Consider the following 18,049-nt stretch of genomic DNA (forward strand, 5'->3'; position numbering starts at 1 on the left):
GCGTGAAGAAAAACTTCCTAATGTTTGCGTGAAATTTACCCTTAACAAGTGTCGAACTGTGTCCCTGTGATCTTGTTGGATTCATTTTAAAGTAGCCATCTCAATCCACTAGACTAATTCCCTTCATAATTTTAAACACTTCAGTCAGGTCTCCTCTTAATCTTATTTTACTTAAACTGTAAAGGCTCAGCCTTTTAATCTTTCCACATAACTCATCCCCTTTAGCCCTGGAATCAGCCTAGTTGCTCTTCTCTGGACTTTTTCTAGCGCTGCTATGTCCTTTTTGTAGCCTGGAGACCAAAACCACACACAGTACTCCAGATGAGGACTCTACATATCAGGGCGCTTTATAACCTAACATTCTGCTAGTCATCTTAATGGCTTCTGAACACTGTCTGGAAGTTAATAGTGATGAGCCAACTTCGACTTCCTAAATCCTTTTCATAAGGGGTACTTTTGATTTTCCGACCTCCCACTGTGTATTCAGATCTTACATTTTAACTTCCTATGTATAAAACTTTAAATTTACTGACATTAAATTTCATTTGCCACAAATTTGCCTGTTCAAATTAACTCTGTACTGACTCAGCTGATTCTACATTACCTCCCAATCAACATAATTTGGTATCATCTGCAAACCTAACTTGTTTTTTAGATTCTTATCCAAATCATTTATATATAACAAAAATAGCACCTACCCTAGCACCGATCCCTATGGGACTTCACTCTTAACATCATCATCACCATCACCTTCTGCTTCCTGTTTTTGAGAACGTTTTGCACCCATCTACAAACAACACCCTGAACTCCCACTTCTTTCAGTTTGATGTCCAACCTCTCACATGGAACCTTATCAAAAGCTACTGAAAGTCAAGATAAGAAACATCACATGCATTACTCCAGTCGTATCCTTTTGTTGCTTCCTCATAGAATCCCAGTCTTGTAAAAGACAGTTGGGAATCCCTGCCCAGGACAGAGGTGGAATCCTTATCTGGCAGGGATGCCATAATGGAAGGTTGGACTAAATGAGGGCAATACACGGTTGGGGTGCCTTATGATCCTCGTTTTGGGTGGGATGCCCGAAGATTACAAAAACTGGCAGAAGAGCCCAGCAGGGAGCAGTTCATCCCCCAATTTAAGAAGTGGAAGTGTCCCTCATATTGAGTCCCAGTTTGATTGCTTGCAGGGATGCATGGAATTTGGAGTCTGGAGGAGCATCCCTGTCAGACAGATGAGGGAGGCTATAAACTAACCCAGAATTGCTTCCAACTGGCTACGTCACATCACTGGAAGTAATCCTGGGTCCTCAATAAAAGAGACCACACTGCCTTGCCCAGGTGAGTTGGAGCAGAGAGTGGAGACAGGCAACACTCGACTGGAGGAGTAGCAATGTGGTGGAGAGAGAGAGAGAATGAAGAAGAAACACAGTATTTCATTGTTATGCAAGGTATTTGTGTAATAAAGCTCCTTTAATTTGAACCCGGGACTGTGTTTGTGTGTTCGTGCTTGGGGTTTGGGGCTCTGGGACGCGCCCTAGCCTTCACAATCTGTTTATTCCTCACCTCACTGCTTGACTGTGCACTTAGCATTCTACTATGGTAATAAAATCTTACATTAATTCACCTTAATAATAACAGCCGCTTAGAACCTTGCAGTTCCTCTCAGTTTCTGGCCCTAAAATAAAAATAAAAAACATTTTGTGGAGGACTTGAATGGCCTTGTCTCACAGTTTGGATCCTGTTATCTATCAAGTGGGGATTTTTGGGTAGTTTCCAGCCTCTTTCAGGGCACGCTGACTTTACTGCACAATCCCATGAAAAAGACTTTGCCTAATAGATGAAATTATACAAAAAAAACATATAATATTTACATATTCTGCAAATGCCCAAAGGAGCTGGAGCAGTTGCTGCTATGTTACTACCAATCAGACTACCTCTGCGTTTACTATGTGAGTGGGAGATTCAGTCCTAATGAGAAGGAAAATTCAGAATACCAATGTGGCATGATGCAACTATTTGGTCAGTAAGTTCAGTACTTTTATTGTGATTGCAGTCCTAAGGTGCTTTAAGCGTTCCCATAACACACCAATAACTTGACAGTGAGACAGCAGACAGGTTAGGTGACACAGTCACAGGGAGGGGGGCCACCACTGGAATCTGCATGCCAATGTTGATGTCAAGGCCAACTCCTTAGCCACTAACCAACAGCGCCTGCAGCATTGACAAAGCTGAAACGGCACAGTAAATGACGCCCTTCATTATTATTGAGGTTGACCAACGTAAAATTATTAAAAGAAATGCTTCACTAGAGCAATGTGTTAGTGCATACAAAGTCAGTCTTTACTGGCATAGTCTGTTGGGAGAAAAAATAAGCAATGGAATACTCCACCCAATAATGATCTTTTTATATATATATGACTTACCTAATGTAGGTTCTTGTGATAGCCGAGATAAATGTTTAATTTCTTATTTTCATGCAGAATGGAAATAACATAGGCGTCTATGGTGACCAATGCTGGATAACAGCAAACAATATCAAAAATATATATGAAAAAAAGTCATATTACTCATGTCGCTTAACCTGCCTGTCATCCAGTCATTTGCTCATAATGTCCCAAACACATTGTCAAATAAGTCACTTCCTGAAAATGCTCTCACAAATGCTCAAGTGAGACCAAGAATTTGAACTGGAGACCCGCACACCTCTTCATTCATTGGTCACAAATCCAGCCCAGTCACAGCTTATTCATTGGTTAACATTGCTCTTTACGTGATATCAACAGCACAACGTTCACTGCGAAATGTGTACAACTAAAGATCAACAGTTAAAGAAAAGCAAGAGACCCCCATTATCAGGAGGAAAACAGGCCTCGGACTTGTGCATATACAGTATGAGATGCTTCCACCAGCAGAAGGTCAGTTCACCTGTCTGGTTTTATACCGACTGCTGCTAAATAATCCCGAGGTACTCCAGGTGTGGATATGAATACAAATGTAATGATGGGGGGGGGTCTACAATTCAAACGCTGAGTGCTCTATTTTCATTCACAAGAGCATTTTCTGAAAAGGGCTTATTTAACAATATTTTAGCACAAGGATGTCCAAAAAAAAACTCCAATCCTGGTTTTCACTCTAACCGTTTCTAATTAGTGGCCAGTTTTTACTGTTAAATAACTTCTCCTTCCTTAATTTTAATTGACTTCTTATTTAAGACTCAGTCTTCACAATTGTTTCTTTTTTCCTTAATCAGAAGCCAAACAGTAAAGAGATACAAAATGAGCCAAAACATGACCAGCTAACCCATTTCCATCATTCAATATATGAAAATAAATAAAGGAGAAGGTCTTAATAACGTTGATCTGCTGAGGTACTCAAAACATTCTGACCATACTCTTAGAAAAAAGAAATCAGTTTTAGAAATGTCTGCTGCGGCAGAATGAGAGCACAAACATGCCATGGGATTAGATAACAGGTTTAATTAACAACAAGAGTCAACTTCTAATTCAGAAACTGTTTGGTGTGAAATTGCTTAGAGTTTGAGAGCCCAATTTACTGGTCACCTGTTGGCTCACTTCATATCTCATTTTTGTTCGGGTGCCATTTAAGGAAAAATAAACCAATTCAGAGGACAGAGTCTTAAAGAAACAAATCAATTAAAGTAAAAGGAAAAGAAGTCAATTAGCAGTAGAGGTCACTGATGTAGAAATTGGCAGGAAGGAAACCCAGCAGCCACTGCATCCCTCCAGGACTTGAGCTGGATGCCCCTGTTTCAGTACAAATACATGTGTTAGGGATTTTGTGAGCATAGGACTGGATGACTTGGCATGTGGATTCTGTGACGTGATGTTTTCATTTTCCATGGACGTTTTTGATATTGTTTTCTGTTGTCCAGCATGCGTCACTATAGACACCTATTCTATCAGAAACTTTGCTATCTTTGTTCTGCATTTTTCATAGTTATTATTACAAACTACAGTGTATATGCTTATTTATTTACTTGTTTTTGAGATGCCTATACCTCCTAACCTTAAATTTGAAAGGAACATGAGTAATCAGAGAATAAATCTACAAGAAGGGGATGAATGGCTGACTGATTTAAAGTGCGTTCATCTCATCCCTTCGGTGCTAAAGACTTGACCTTTTTGTGCTACACTTCAGAACTACTTTTGCTGATCTTTTAACCCTTGCTCTTTCCGGGTTTTGTGCAAGTGACATTTTTCCATCCTCTTCAGGTAATGCGCAAATGCGAATATCGGCAGAGTTTCTTTGCAGCCTTTGTCAATTTTTGCAAAGCGTTCGACTCAGTTGATCGAGCTGCCCTGTGGGACATCCTGAGGTTTCGCGGGATCCCCTCGAGGTTGCTGGATCTCATGGCTGGCCTGTATTCTAGTACTGTGAGTGCTGTGCAGAGTGGAGGCAGGACCTCTGCGTTTTTCCCAATTGATTCTGGGGTTCGTCAGGGGTGTGTTCCTGCTCCTACTCTGTTCAACGCTTGTACGGACTGGGTGTTGGGCAAGGTCGTGGGGTCCAGCGGCTGTGGGGCATCTGTTGGTGAAGAAAGATTTATGGATCTTGACTTTGCTGATGATGCTGTGATCTTCGCGGAGTCAATGGAGGGACGCTCGAGAGACTAAGTGAGGAGTCTGTATGTCTGGGCTTGTGAGTGTCCTGGATAAAAACCAAGATCCAGGTCTTTAATGACCACTTGGGCACAGCACAGTGTGTCCGTCTGTGGAGAGAGTGTCGACCTTGTTGAGAGGTTTACTTACCTTGGCAGTGACATTCATGTCTCTGATGACTCTTCCTGTGAAGTCAGTAGACAGATTGGGAGAGAATGGGCGGTCATGAGGTTGCTGGAAAGGGGTGTGTGGCGCTCCCGATATCTATACAAAAGGACGAAGATCCAAGTCTTTAGAGTCCTGGTTCTTCCTGTCTTGCTATATGGTTGAGAGACATGGACGCTATCCAGTGACCTGAGATGAAGTCTGGACTCTTTTGGTACTGTCTCACTCCGGAGAATCCTTGGGTACCGTTGGTTTGACTTTGTGTTGAATGAGCGGTTGCTCATGGAGTCCCGAATGAGGCACATTACCTGCATTGTGAGGAAGCGTCAGTTACGGCACTACGGCCATGAGGCGCATTTCCCAGAGGGTGATCCGGCTCGTAAGATCCTCGTTGTTAGGGACCCGAGTGGCTGGACCAGGCCAAGGGGTCGCCCACATAACACCTGGCTGCGACAGATAGAGGGTCATTTCCAGAGGGTGGGACTGGACCGCGTGTCTGCCTGGGGGGGTTGCAAACCGGGATCCCGAGTTGTTTTGTCGTGTAGCGGGTGCGGCAACGTACGGTACCAGTGCATGCTCCCCAACTTGACTTGACTTGACTTGTTCAGGTAACATTACTTCATTGGATTAAATTCAGTTACCTGGGTAAGAGATTTATAATGCTACATAACAATCAATCAATCAAATAATGAATTAAGGTGGGGAACTATGTGGAGGAGCTGTATACCATACCTAGAGTGTATCTGTGCTTATTGTATAGGTGGCAAAATGGAGTGCCTCTGAAAGGCTCAATAATGCTTTAAAACAAGACGTTAATCCCAGCAGCATGTTTCAAGGCTAGGATGATATCATCAAGAGGCAATGGTGTTCAACTTAAAACTACAATTTTTTATGGGTCCTTAAATAACAATGGTAGGTCTCTTTCCAATCAAAACAAACTGAATGGGATGGAAATAAATACAGTTTTCTAAAGCCATGCATTACAATACATTTTAAAGCCATACAAAGGAATTTTGCACAGGCTGAAGCGCTACATAATCGATGAAGGCAGTGCTGTGTGATCATTTCGTAGGCTGCAATTGCTGATGGAGGAACAATAATGACATTCCCAGTGTCCCACGGTTTATTATTCTTGCTGCCCTATTTCTGTTTCTGCATTTTCAAATTTATTCAGAGTTATTCTAATGGATTTTGAAGTACATGTTCTTGTGTCATAATTGTGTATTTTGTGGTGGGGCTTATAAAAGATTAGCTGCTGCAGCAATGAGGGTCATTGCTCAAGCTTTCCATGCATGAAAACTGTGGCTGTAATACAGAAGAGAAGATGTGCCCCATTGATAATTTAATAGGTTCTCATTTCTTAATATTTTATCATTTTAGTTGTTCTTATTTATTTATATTTAATGGTTGGTCATTGGTCTGCTTTGTTGATTTATTTCCCATGCTATATTACTTGATTACCATTTATTTCTAGAATGTGCTCATTTTTCTAGTAGTAGTTCTAGTTAAGTCTGACAAGGGGATCAAAATAGAACAAGAGGAAATGTCTCAAAAAAAGAACAACTTAATTAATAATTAGATATCTGGTACATTCAAGGGGATTTAAATTGTTCACATGGAAGAATACTTTATAAATTTTGCTTAATCGTGCTTTGGTATTGTGAAAGGCGCTATATAAAGTTACGACAACTAACTTAGGGCTGGCTTCAGGGCATTTGTCTTGTTCCCTGGCCAATAACTTGTTTATTGATCTGTTTACAAATCCACTTATGAGGAGCCTGAAACTGGCAAGTAAGAGTCACTTGAATGTCTTGAACTTCATATTCATGTCTGTCATGTATTTATGGTTTTTGCATGTGTAGAATGTCATTTTACACTTATTTTCTGCTCATTTGTTCATGCTGGTATTGTTATTTATCAGTGTGATTTTTATTTCATACCACCATTTTGTGTGTTTCTTTATAGCTGTGGCTATATTGTTGATGGTTGTATGGACCGTTGCTACCAAGTGACTGAAAGTCTCTCTGTGCATAACATTAAAGGCCAATTCCTATATAAGATGGCGGGACACTATTGATGGTGTCCACAATTCTGTATTCAACTAAAAAACATGTCATCCAATGCAAAATTATTTTCATGAGACAGAACTTTGCACATGTTTTTGACTGATTTTTAATTTACAATTTGTTCTTTGGAATTTTGGCTTCTTTGACATTTTGACCACAGTTAGTTTTTGGTTTAAGTGTTTACCTTTTATCTCCCAGTCTATCCACTTAGACTTTCATTCTGCTATTTTTTTTTCCATCTTGGAAGAACAACATCAAACGCATTCACCTTTACCTTCTGTTATCAACAAAACACAGGCAGATTACAGTAATACAGTACCTCTTTGTTGCAAATGCTGAAGCACTTTATCTTCAGGGCCTTCACTACCTCTTTTTGGAATACTCCAGAAGTAAATCCACCAATCATTCTAATGCAAACTTAAAGGGAAATATTAAATGTAAGGTTGGGAGGGCACCCTGTCATATAAAGGTCAATGTTAGAGCGCCAAAGTCACATAGTGTACACACATACACATAGAGTATATATAGGGTGGCATGATGGCACATTGTTGGTGCTAGAGCCTTGTAGTAAGGAGGCCGTGGTTCACTTGCATGGAGTTTGCATGGTCTCCCCGTGTCTGTGTGGGTTTCCTCCATTCTCCTCCGACAGTCCAAAGACAAGCCAGTTAGGTGAATTGGCAACACTAAATTGGCCATGGTGTGCATGTGTGTTCACCCTACAATGGGCTAGCACCCTGTCAAGGGACTGTTCCTGCCTTGCACCCTATGCTTGCTGGGATAAGCTCCGGCGACCCATGACCCTGCTCAGGACTAAGCTGGCATTCAAAATGGTATTTTTATGCTTTATATATTAATATTTACACACACACACAAATGCGTAAGTGTTCATTTCACTCTTGTCAGCACAGGGTATTTAATCCTCATTTCAAGCATCTCCTAGTACAAAGTAGCAACAGGTTACAACGGGTATGGAATGCTGCTTCAGAGTCCTGAAATAGTCCAGATGTACAAATGGCTTCCTGTCAGCTGCACAGACACAAGCTAATCTTGCCAATAACATAAAACTTATAACCTCTAACACTCTCTGATACTTGGCCATATTGCTTACTAGGACTAAAACTGTCTTCTGCAGTTGGCCTCTGTGTACGGTATATTAAAGCTCTGCTTTACACCTTTCAGTTTTTTTGTCACATGCTTTCTAGAACTGTCCTCCTGGGTCTGTCAGGGTGATGGTGATGATGCTAGTGATACTATGCCATTCCTTGGCAGCTTTACACCCATACTTCTTTCTGCGCCATGCCTTCCACTACTTCATCTAATTTTACCTTATTTACATAATTTTCTTAAATCTGACTCACTGCCACAGTAAACATTTTGTAAGATCTACTCATCATCTCTTGATATTTTTTGTTTCTACAATATTTAAAATCTTCTACAATCTTTTGTTTCTACAATCTTTAAATTGTAAAGTACCTTTTTAAGTTTGCAGTTTTATTCCATTTTAATTTTTCTTTCTTACTGGTTAACCATGTGATGGCATTTTTTTTATAAAAGGCATATTTCATACTGTATCATAAACTAATGCATTCTATATAAAATGATTACTAATAGTCTGAGTTAAGCAGGCAGCATTGCACAGTGGCTAATCAGATACTCTTTAAACTTTAAAACTGTTAATTTGATCCTCCGCTTTTAATTCACATAAATAAATAAATAAATAAATAAATAAATAAATATCCACCAAAGAAGAAGCATCTGCAAAATACATATTTGTCCATTTTTTTATCATCTTATCCAATTCAGAGCCACAGGGAGCCAAAGCCTGTCCAAACAGCGCTGGGTAACTGGTCTGTAATCAAATGTTAATGGTACAGCAGTTCTTTGTTTGGCGACAGACAGACAGACAGACGGTATGTGTCTTCAAGGAAAATTCTGTCTTTTCTACAGAAGTTCAATGAATAAACAACAACCCTCTCCCACAAACACAACAGAATAACTAAAAAAAAAAAGTCTGACTGTGTAAATGTGTAAAGTGCACTGAACATTCTTTATAATGCAAATAAACACTGACTGCCAGAACTGGATTAAGTGGGCTTGAAAATGAATGACAGAATCAATTGTTTGTTAAACGACTGATTGGGTGAATGAAGACACTAAAGTTCTCAAAGGCGCTCAAGGAATGAAATGTGGAGAATGTACGAGTAAACCGTTAAAGTTTTTGTTAAGCAGCAGAACTATGGCGTTTGCGATCACAGGTGCAATATCAAAAACACCGACTGCCTGATGAGCTCTAAAAGTTATGAGTTATGGGCTCTCACACTTGTCATCTCCATCAGCAATTAACAACTAAATCGCTTTGTAACGAATACCACAAGTATAGTTAGGAAGCGGACACCTACATGGCAAGTTGAGAAGGATCACGGCGGTAACGTTTTTTATTTAAACAGCTACCTCAATGATACAGTCGGGCCTCAGAGAATCTGCGTTGCTCCTTATGTGGCAGTACCGCCAACCTTGCGACAGTGACGAACTTAACAGTAAACGCGGCATAAACATATGGAAAACGGGAGGAGTCGGACTGACCGAGCGCGGCGAACACCATGTCACTTACCCTGCGAGATGTTTCTGCTCGTCCACTTGGCACTCTCCCGTCGGCCGACCACTTGCTTGAGCCGGGCTGTCAGTCGCATGAGAGTCTTTCTGCGGCAGAGGGTCTGCTGCTTCGTCGCTTCGTATCTGAGTGGGTGGTGTCAGCTCAGCAGCAACACCTTTGGCACGTTTCGCAGGCTCCTCCCTGCCGTTGGCTCCACACCCGCCTTCAGGAAGAGATGTTTGAGATTCCTCTCCCAGGGAAACCAGCGGAACAGGTGATGTGAGTTTCATCTGACATTCCTGCCCTCGCTTATCGCCCGAGGTGGCTAAAGTTGGCTGCGATTCACGGGCTGCCGCCCCGATGGTTCGTCCCGTCTGTGTCAGCCCCACGTTGTCCAGAGGACCGGCTTCAAACCCACAAGGCTCTGAGACTTGATCTCCTGTTACAAACTGATCGTGGCGTAAGGTGGCACAAGCGTTTTTGGACTCCTCTTCGGGTCCTGTCACCTGCTTTGTTGTCCGCAACTCATTGCCCGAGTCCGAACGGCCACTTCCGTCGAGATGGTTCCCAGATCCCGCTTCCAAGGCGTGAGCTCCAATTGGACAGGTCGGCTGGTTTGTATCACATATTTTTCCACGATGTCCTACAGGGTCTGTATTTTCAGGGGTGGCTTGCACCAGGACGGGGGGACTGGCCCTTCCAGGCAACTCTTTTTGAAAGTCATCCTCACCTTTGCACTCTCCCAGTAAGGACATAGCCAGTTGAGGTTGGCTGTCTGAACTAACATTGACCAGACTGCCTTGGCTGTCCAAGTTTAAACCAGAGACAGCAGCTTCATGACCTTTCACAACAGAATGCCAAGTGCCTCTGTCCTCCCTCTTTTCTCCATTATTTTCCAGGGATCCATCTGCAGTGTTGAGTTGCTGGACAGTCACATGGAGGTTAGTGGAGTTGCTATACTGGCCTTCCAAATGCCTACCCAGCCTTCCACTGGCATGGTCTGCTTGTGCTAAAGTGTCAGTGTCAACCAGTGTGCCGCTCTCAGAAATCACAGTTCCAGTATCTTCTTCTGTTTCTTTTCTGTGCTTTTCACAGTCTAAGTGTGTTAATGTAGACATTTCTTTGATTTTTGGGGAATCCATCTGCACATGTGAGGATATGCATTGACTTCTGTTTTTAAACTCCTCATTTGCATGGTGCTCTTCACTCAATATCACTGAAGCTTCCAAATCTAATTCCCCTTCTCCTTGAGTCACTATGGTTGTTTTGCCCATGCTTAGGTTATGCTCATCAGGATTCAATTGTTGGACTTTTTCATTGTGGGTTGTACTCTGCTCATCTCGGTCAAGATAAGGCTTTTCTTGAAAGTTGCTCACTCCATCAGCCATCATAGTAGATTCTGCCTTGGTTTTAGGATGTTTTGCTGTAGAATGTTCTAATTCATCAGTAAGATCAATTGCACTTGAACACTCCATGGCTTCTTTTCCAAAAATCGGACTCATCTTCTCTGATTCTGTAGCAATCAAATATTCTTTATTTTTCATCATCTTGCTTGAATCTTCATGTTCTGACTCTGTCTTGTTATGAACATGTTGCTCTGATGCGACTGTTTGATATTCCACCACATCGAGCACCATCTCTGAAGAGAAGTATTTCTTGACCGTCACTGTGCCTTGTCCAGGATTAGCATTACTACCGTTGGGTTCTACTAGATCTTCTGAATTTTGAATGCAGGGGTCGACCTTTGGGTTTACAAATACCTGTGTGGATATAAAGTCCTCCTGCTGGGTTGGGTCCATATGCTTTGATAATGTGGTAAGATTCCTTTCTCCCTTTTCCACCTTTTGCTCATCCATTCTGCTCGCAGCATGGTTGCCAAGATCGGTGTCAGCACTTCCAGATTTAGGACCAGTGCTGTCCAACCTATCAGTTCCCATGTGATTAATCTCCTCTAAGCTTTCATTTTTACAAGTTGCTTCACCATTACTCACTGCTGTCATCCAAGTCTCTGACTGTCCAATATCACTAATGGCTGGGCCCAAATTTATGTCTTGCATGCCTACCTTTCTTTTGTGTGCAGGTTCACAAGTTGGCATCTTCATTGAATGCAGTGCTCCGAATTCAATGTCTGACTGAGTACATCCACTAGTGCCTTTGTTCATGTCCTGTTGACTTTTGATTTCATTAGCATCAATTGCATCCTGCCCATTCACAAAGACTCCACCACAAAATTCTGTCATATAGTGACTTCTATTCCTGCCTTCTTCTGTCGCTTCTATTGTTGGGTACACAGTCCTGGCATTCAGTAAAGCATCCGTGTAGAGACTGAGGTCCTCATCTTCGGATGCCTCCAGAAAATGGCTCTCTCTGTCTGACTCACTCTTGCTTGCATCAAATTCTGGAAGGTTTGCCCAGTGCTGAATTCTCAACAGGTACATCTGGTGATTTTCATCATCAGTGTTGAATTCTGTTTCGGATGGAACAAGTCCATCAACACCACTTTCCATTTCACTGACCTCGGCAGCACTCTTGTCAGTAATACTTTTTCTTGGGTCTGCAGTGGCTTTGTGGCCAGTTGAGACACCACGTCCTTTTGTAGAATGTACCAGTTCAGATGAAGACTGGAGTTCCTTGGACAAGGTTCTAGTATTTCCATATCTGTCCAAAGCCCTCTCCTCTATTTTACCCTGAATGTTTCTGTGCGGTACTGTCTTGACTTCTTTTTTGACTGATAAATTGTTGATGTCTTTGATGCTCCTCTGTGGCTTCGCTGTTTTGCTGTTTTCCCATTCTGGTACCTTCTTACCTCCTTTTGCATCCCTATTCTTCTCTTTTTTGGTCATATGGATTGTGATGTTGTATTGTGTTGTCTTTGCATTTCGGTTCAGACTTCCTGATTGGCTGGATGTTACTGAGTTAATTGGTCTAAGCTCCTGCTCATCTAGCTTCTGTGTACAATATAGCGAGCTTGAAAGATCTTTGGCACTTTCCTTGCTGTCTAGGTGCTGCCCTAAGTTTGCTTCTTCACCTGAAGGAACATTTGGTCCAAGGTATGAAGACAAGATGGTTTCTGCCCACTCTGGGAGCTTCTCTGAAGTTACAGACTTTTCATCCTCTGCCTTCTGAATGTGAACCATGGACTGGTTATGCAATGATGATCCTTCATTTTCAGAGCAGGGAACAGCCTGAGCGGCCCTGTTTCTGGGTAAGCTGTCAAATGATGTTGTCAATAAAAGCTTTCCTTGTTTGTTCAGTGCCTGATCCCTTGAGGTGTTCAGGGGATTCAGACTATCACAAAGATCTGACTGCAAACAGTCGGTGGATTTACTTGCGCTGCTGTTTGGCTTCCTAGCTGAATGTCTGCTGACCAGATGTCCAGTGGAGCCCCGCTCATCTGGCTGGAGGTTGGCAGAACTGCTGCTCATGTCGATTTGGCTGCCCTTCTTCTTCCGTGCCCCACTGCTCATGAAGGTGCTGAACCTTTTGAAGAGGGTCCCCTTCCGCAGGTCTGATTCCGAGTAGCTGCGACTCCGTTTCTATGAAGACAAAGAGTTGTTGTTAGACATCTTGCTCAATGTCATTATTTTTTACCCTGAATCGGGTCACATCTGTTTTTCATTTTTTCAAACCAAAATAAGTGTAAGTACATCTCCTGAACACAATATAATCTGCCTCAATAATTCTTAAAATATTAAAAATGATATTTGATAGAAATAAGTTTTATTGCTGTATATAGCTGAGTATATTAGTAGGAAACTAAAACAAAATTCCATAGTGGATTTATATAGAGTTGAAAAAGAAGCTGCAATGGAAAAAACAGCTATATACGGCGTATAAGGCTAATGTGAATCATAGGGTGTATGAGAACATTAGGGCAACCATTAAGAAGGATATTAGGGAGGCTGCAAGGCAGTTAGGGAGGAATATAGCAGATTAGGTGAAAGACAACCCAAAGAGATTGTCAGTATTTTAGTAGTAAAAGACAGTCAAGGAAAAGCTGAAGTGTATCACAAATAGTAAAGGGGAATTAAAAAAATACAGACAGTGAAATAGCAGATGCTCTAAATTTGCATTTTTCGGAGACTATCACATCTGAGGAAGTAGATAACCTCTCAGCAGTAAAATGGACTACTAAAGAGGTACTGAGTGATTGGGAAATTGTAGAGGGAGAAGTGTAGCTCAGATTAAATAGGCTGAAATCCAAAAATCACCAGGACAAGATAATATTTATCTTGGGGTGCTTAAGGAGGTTAGCGATTATATACATAAACCCTTAACAGATATTTTTAGGAAGTTACTGTGCAGTGGGGAAACTCTAAGCAACTATAAGCCAGTAAGCTTAGCGCGCATCACAGATAAATTAATAGAAGGAATTATTAGGGATAAGATTGAACATCACATGGCAAGAACATGAAATTTACTGAACAGTCAGCATGGGTTCAGATGAGGGAGGTTGTGTTTTACTAACAAGCTGGAACACTATGAGGAAACAACAAAAGGATATGACCAGAGTGATGCATATGATATTACTTATCTTGGCTTTCGGAAAGCTTTTGATAAAGTCCCCTATGAGAGGGTGGGCATCAAACTGAAAGAAGTGGGAGATCAGGGTGTTGTTTGTAGATGTTTACACATTTGTCTGAGACACAGGAAGCAGAGGGATATGGTGCCAGGAACCCTAGCTGAAACTAGTGATGTTAAGAATGGAGCCTCTCAGGGGTCATTTCTAGGGCCGCTGCAATTTTTAATATTTATTAATGATTTGGATAGGAATATAAGTAGTAAGCTGGCTAAATTTGCACATGATATCAAGTTAGGTGGATTGACAGGTAATCTAGAATCTGTCCAATCATGGCAGAAGATCTTGGGCAGATTTGTGGTAGATGACATTTAATATAAGCAAATGTAAAGTATTACATGTAGAAAATAAACATCTTACATTTGAATACACAGTTGGAGGTCAAGCATAACCTCCCTTGGACTTGTACTCCACACATCAAGGTGCTATATAAACCAACATCCTATTAGCTTTCTGAATGATTTCTGAACACTGCCTTAAAGTTGATAATGATGTATTCACTGTGACTCCCTGGTCCTTCTCATAAGGGGTCCTTACAAGATTCAGACTTCCCATTGTGTATTCAAATCTAACATTTTTACTTTCTACATGTAATTCTTTACAGTTACTTACATTAAATTTAATCTTCCACAAATCTATCCAAGCCTGTACATTGTACAAGTCCCTCTGCGACTATTTAGCTGATTCTACATCATCTGCTGTTCTACTTAGTTTGGTGTCACCTACATACGTAACCAACGTATTGATTATATTCTTGGTCAGATTGTTTATGTGTATTAGAAAGAGCAGCAGCCCCAGCACTCCCCTCAGAGACACCACTTTGAACATCAACTAATTCTGATAAAATTCCCCTCACCCTAACATTTTGCTTCCTGTGCTTGAGCCAATGTTGTACTCACCTATAGACCAGGCAATAAATTCCCAGTTCTTTTAGTTTGATTACTGATCTTTCACGTGATACAGTACCTTATCAAAAACCTTCTGAAAATCAAGATAAATAATATTGTAGCAAACCCCGAGATGGAAAGACAGAGAAACACACCGTAAGGGACTTAAGCCCAATAACAGGCATGATTATTTAACAACAAATGACTAACAGTCGTACTACTAACAGGATCACTTTCCCTGTGTTAAAGCCATGTGAAAAGCATCTTATAAATGACAACTACCTAAACCGGACAGAACTATCCCACTTTTGCAGTGTCTCTGACCATCATACAGTGTCAAGTCCCTCTCTGTCCTTTCGTTATTATCCGTTAGGCTGTATTTATGCTAACCTGGGAATCTCCATTTGCCTTCTCGAGCTTTTCTGGACTTGTATGTGCAACATGAAAGTTCCAAGGGTTCCTGGAATGCACAGCTCAGCAAACCAGTGAACATTTTGCAGTCAATCACCCATCCAGACCCTGCCAATCCTTAAGCTGATATGCTGGCTATTACAATATTATATGCCCTTGTCTGTTCGTATTCATTTGTTACTTCCTCATAGAATTCCAGCATTTCTTAATAATTCCTTAAATTAATTTACATAGGATACACCTTACATCTGGTGGCCTATAGTTACTTGGATCAGCCTGATCACCCTTTTTATTCACTAGCCTCCTGTCTTTAGGAATATCCCCGGTGTGCTGAGATTTTTGAGCATTATATTCCAAAGGCTTATATACTTACTCACTAACCTCCTTAAGCACTCAAAGATAGGTATTATCTGGTCCTGGTGATTTGTTGTATTTGAGCCTATCTATTCCAAGCAGCACTTCTCCCTCTACAATTTCCATATCAATAAGTACCTCCATAGTAGTCTTAGTCTTCCTCCCACATTCCAGCAATATGCATGTTGGGTTAACTGACAACTCTACATTGGCCTCATGTGGATGTGTATGAATCTGCTCTGCAATAGCTGGACACAACTATCCAGGGTCCTCTACAGCAAATGCTGATGAGATACAGTAGGATTTAAATGCAGCCTCAGACCTGCAGGGAATCTCCATGGTTCCCTCCATAGTACTTCTGTGGTGTTCCCTGCAGGCATTCACCCATGTACCATTCTCCAGCCCTTTGGTAGACAAACAGCCTTCTGTTAGAGCCAAAAAATGCAAATTTGGACTCATCAGTCCAGAGCACCAGCTGCCATTTTTTGCTTCTCAGGGCTTGTGTTTTCATATGAAGGTGAATTGTTTGGCTTCTTTTTCACCTTATAGGAATGATTTTTTCATTGCAATTCTTTAATGAAGACCATTTCTGATAAGACATATCTGGACTGTTGGGTGCATGAAGATCCTGATGGACCAGAGTTGATAAGGGTGCTAAATTTTGAAGTGAAGTCATCTTAACGCATTTCTTGCTTGCTGCACTCAGTTGTTGTGGCCGACCATGACCTCTGGAAACATCTGTGAACGTATGTGAATTTCCCCTTGGGATTAATAAAGTATCTATCTATCTATCTATCTATCTATCTATCTATCTATCTATCTTGTGAGAGACCATGACGGTGCAGGATGACCAGAGTTGTGTCCTCTCAGTATGCTCACTGTGTGTAAGATGTGCAGTTTAACCCACCACATCTTTGTGGAATACTCTGAATCCTTTACCAGCATCTGACCAACACTCCAGAGCGAACACTACATGTCCTGACCTCCTCATAGACATATGGTCCTCCTTTGCTACATTCACTTTATGCAAAAGTAATGCTGTGAACACTAAAATACACTCTGATCTATTGACACACTAATCTAGATGACATATAATAACCACCTTACACAAATATTTCTGTAAACTAAAGTCCCTAAAATTTTTGCTAGCACAGCATATTAGGTGTGTGTGCACTTGTAAAACCTTAAGGTACTATATAAAAGTTAAAGGTCCTCCACCTGACTTTGTAGAATTATGGAAACAATTATAGCCACCTAGAAAGTGTCTTTGAACAGTTGGAAACTTGTTAAGGGTAAATTTCACAGAAACTTTAGGACATTTTTCTTCATACAAAGAACCATAAACACAAGGAATAAGTTACCAAGTAGTGTGGTGGACTGTAGAACTCGACAGACATTCAAAATTCAAGTTGAAGTTGTTTTGGAGGAATTAAGTGGATAGGATTTTCGAGCTTTGATGGGCTGAAATATGCTGTTGTCATCGTAATTTTTCTTATACTTATCTGTTAGCATTAGGCCAAAGATTCAAAGGTGCCGAGTTCTATAAATCACAGGGTACTCTTGGGCTCCCTCTAGTGGCCCCAGCCAGTTAGTTGTACAGTACTTTGTAAAACTAAATGTTCAGGCCAGAGAGGTGTTCGACTCCACCGCATTTGCAGCAAGTTTGCATTCCAGCTACTTTCTAAATTTGTAGCTAATATCTGCTGCTAACCTAACATCATTTGCATTTCCAAGTTATAACATAAAGCATTAACACCGAGAATTGGCTTCTCATTTTAAAACTGGATTGATTGAAGAACTGAAGCCATTGTGGCCCTCTAGGAACTGAGTGTGAGACCTCTGCATTAGAGCCTGGCAGTGTGCTCACGTTGACATATCAGACATTTCTCATATCGTTTGCTTGAACATCATTCAAATGTTTTTTCTCTTTACAACAGCCTGGTATTTCTTGTTATCTGGCAACTGTTTAAGGAAAAATAATCAGTTTAACTTTTGGAATCATAAAAAGTGACTCAGTTAAAGAAAAAGCAACAACGTCTGTTCCATTAGCAACATTCAATTGTTACTAATTAAGAAAGAGGTAGGAATGTAAAGCGGTAGTCACTGGTATCCTCCATGGAGACCCCTGCTTTAGGCGGCACAGACTCTCAGACGCGAGTGTGGGCACTCGAGAAAAAAAACCCAGCTGGCCCTGTCAATTTTATTTGCACACTTTTTCTTTTTCTTCACATTTAATTGTCAATCTCAGTGTTGTCTTTGCATATGCCAGAATATATCCGGGCAGACCAGTAGGTAGAAGGAACATGAAGGTAAAAAGCACTCTAAAGCCACACATGATGGTAAACACATACTTAATACTTTTCTGATAACTATTTA

The 18,049-nt window shown here is 41.1% G+C and overlaps 1 protein-coding gene across 1 annotated transcript in view; it reads right to left on the bottom strand.

The window, feature by feature from the left end:
* Positions 1-18,049, bottom strand: part of crybg2 (crystallin beta-gamma domain containing 2) — a 154,413-nt gene that overhangs the window by 79,504 nt on the left and 56,860 nt on the right. The window contains exon 3 of the mRNA XM_028820004.2: positions 9,461-12,978. Coding sequence (XP_028675837.2) covers positions 9,461-12,978 — 3,518 coding nt within the window. The remainder of the gene's footprint in view (positions 1-9,460; positions 12,979-18,049) is intronic.

This window comes from Erpetoichthys calabaricus, chromosome 14, assembly GCF_900747795.2.
Source record: "Erpetoichthys calabaricus chromosome 14, fErpCal1.3, whole genome shotgun sequence".
Classification (NCBI taxonomy): Eukaryota; Metazoa; Chordata; class Cladistia; order Polypteriformes; family Polypteridae; genus Erpetoichthys; species Erpetoichthys calabaricus.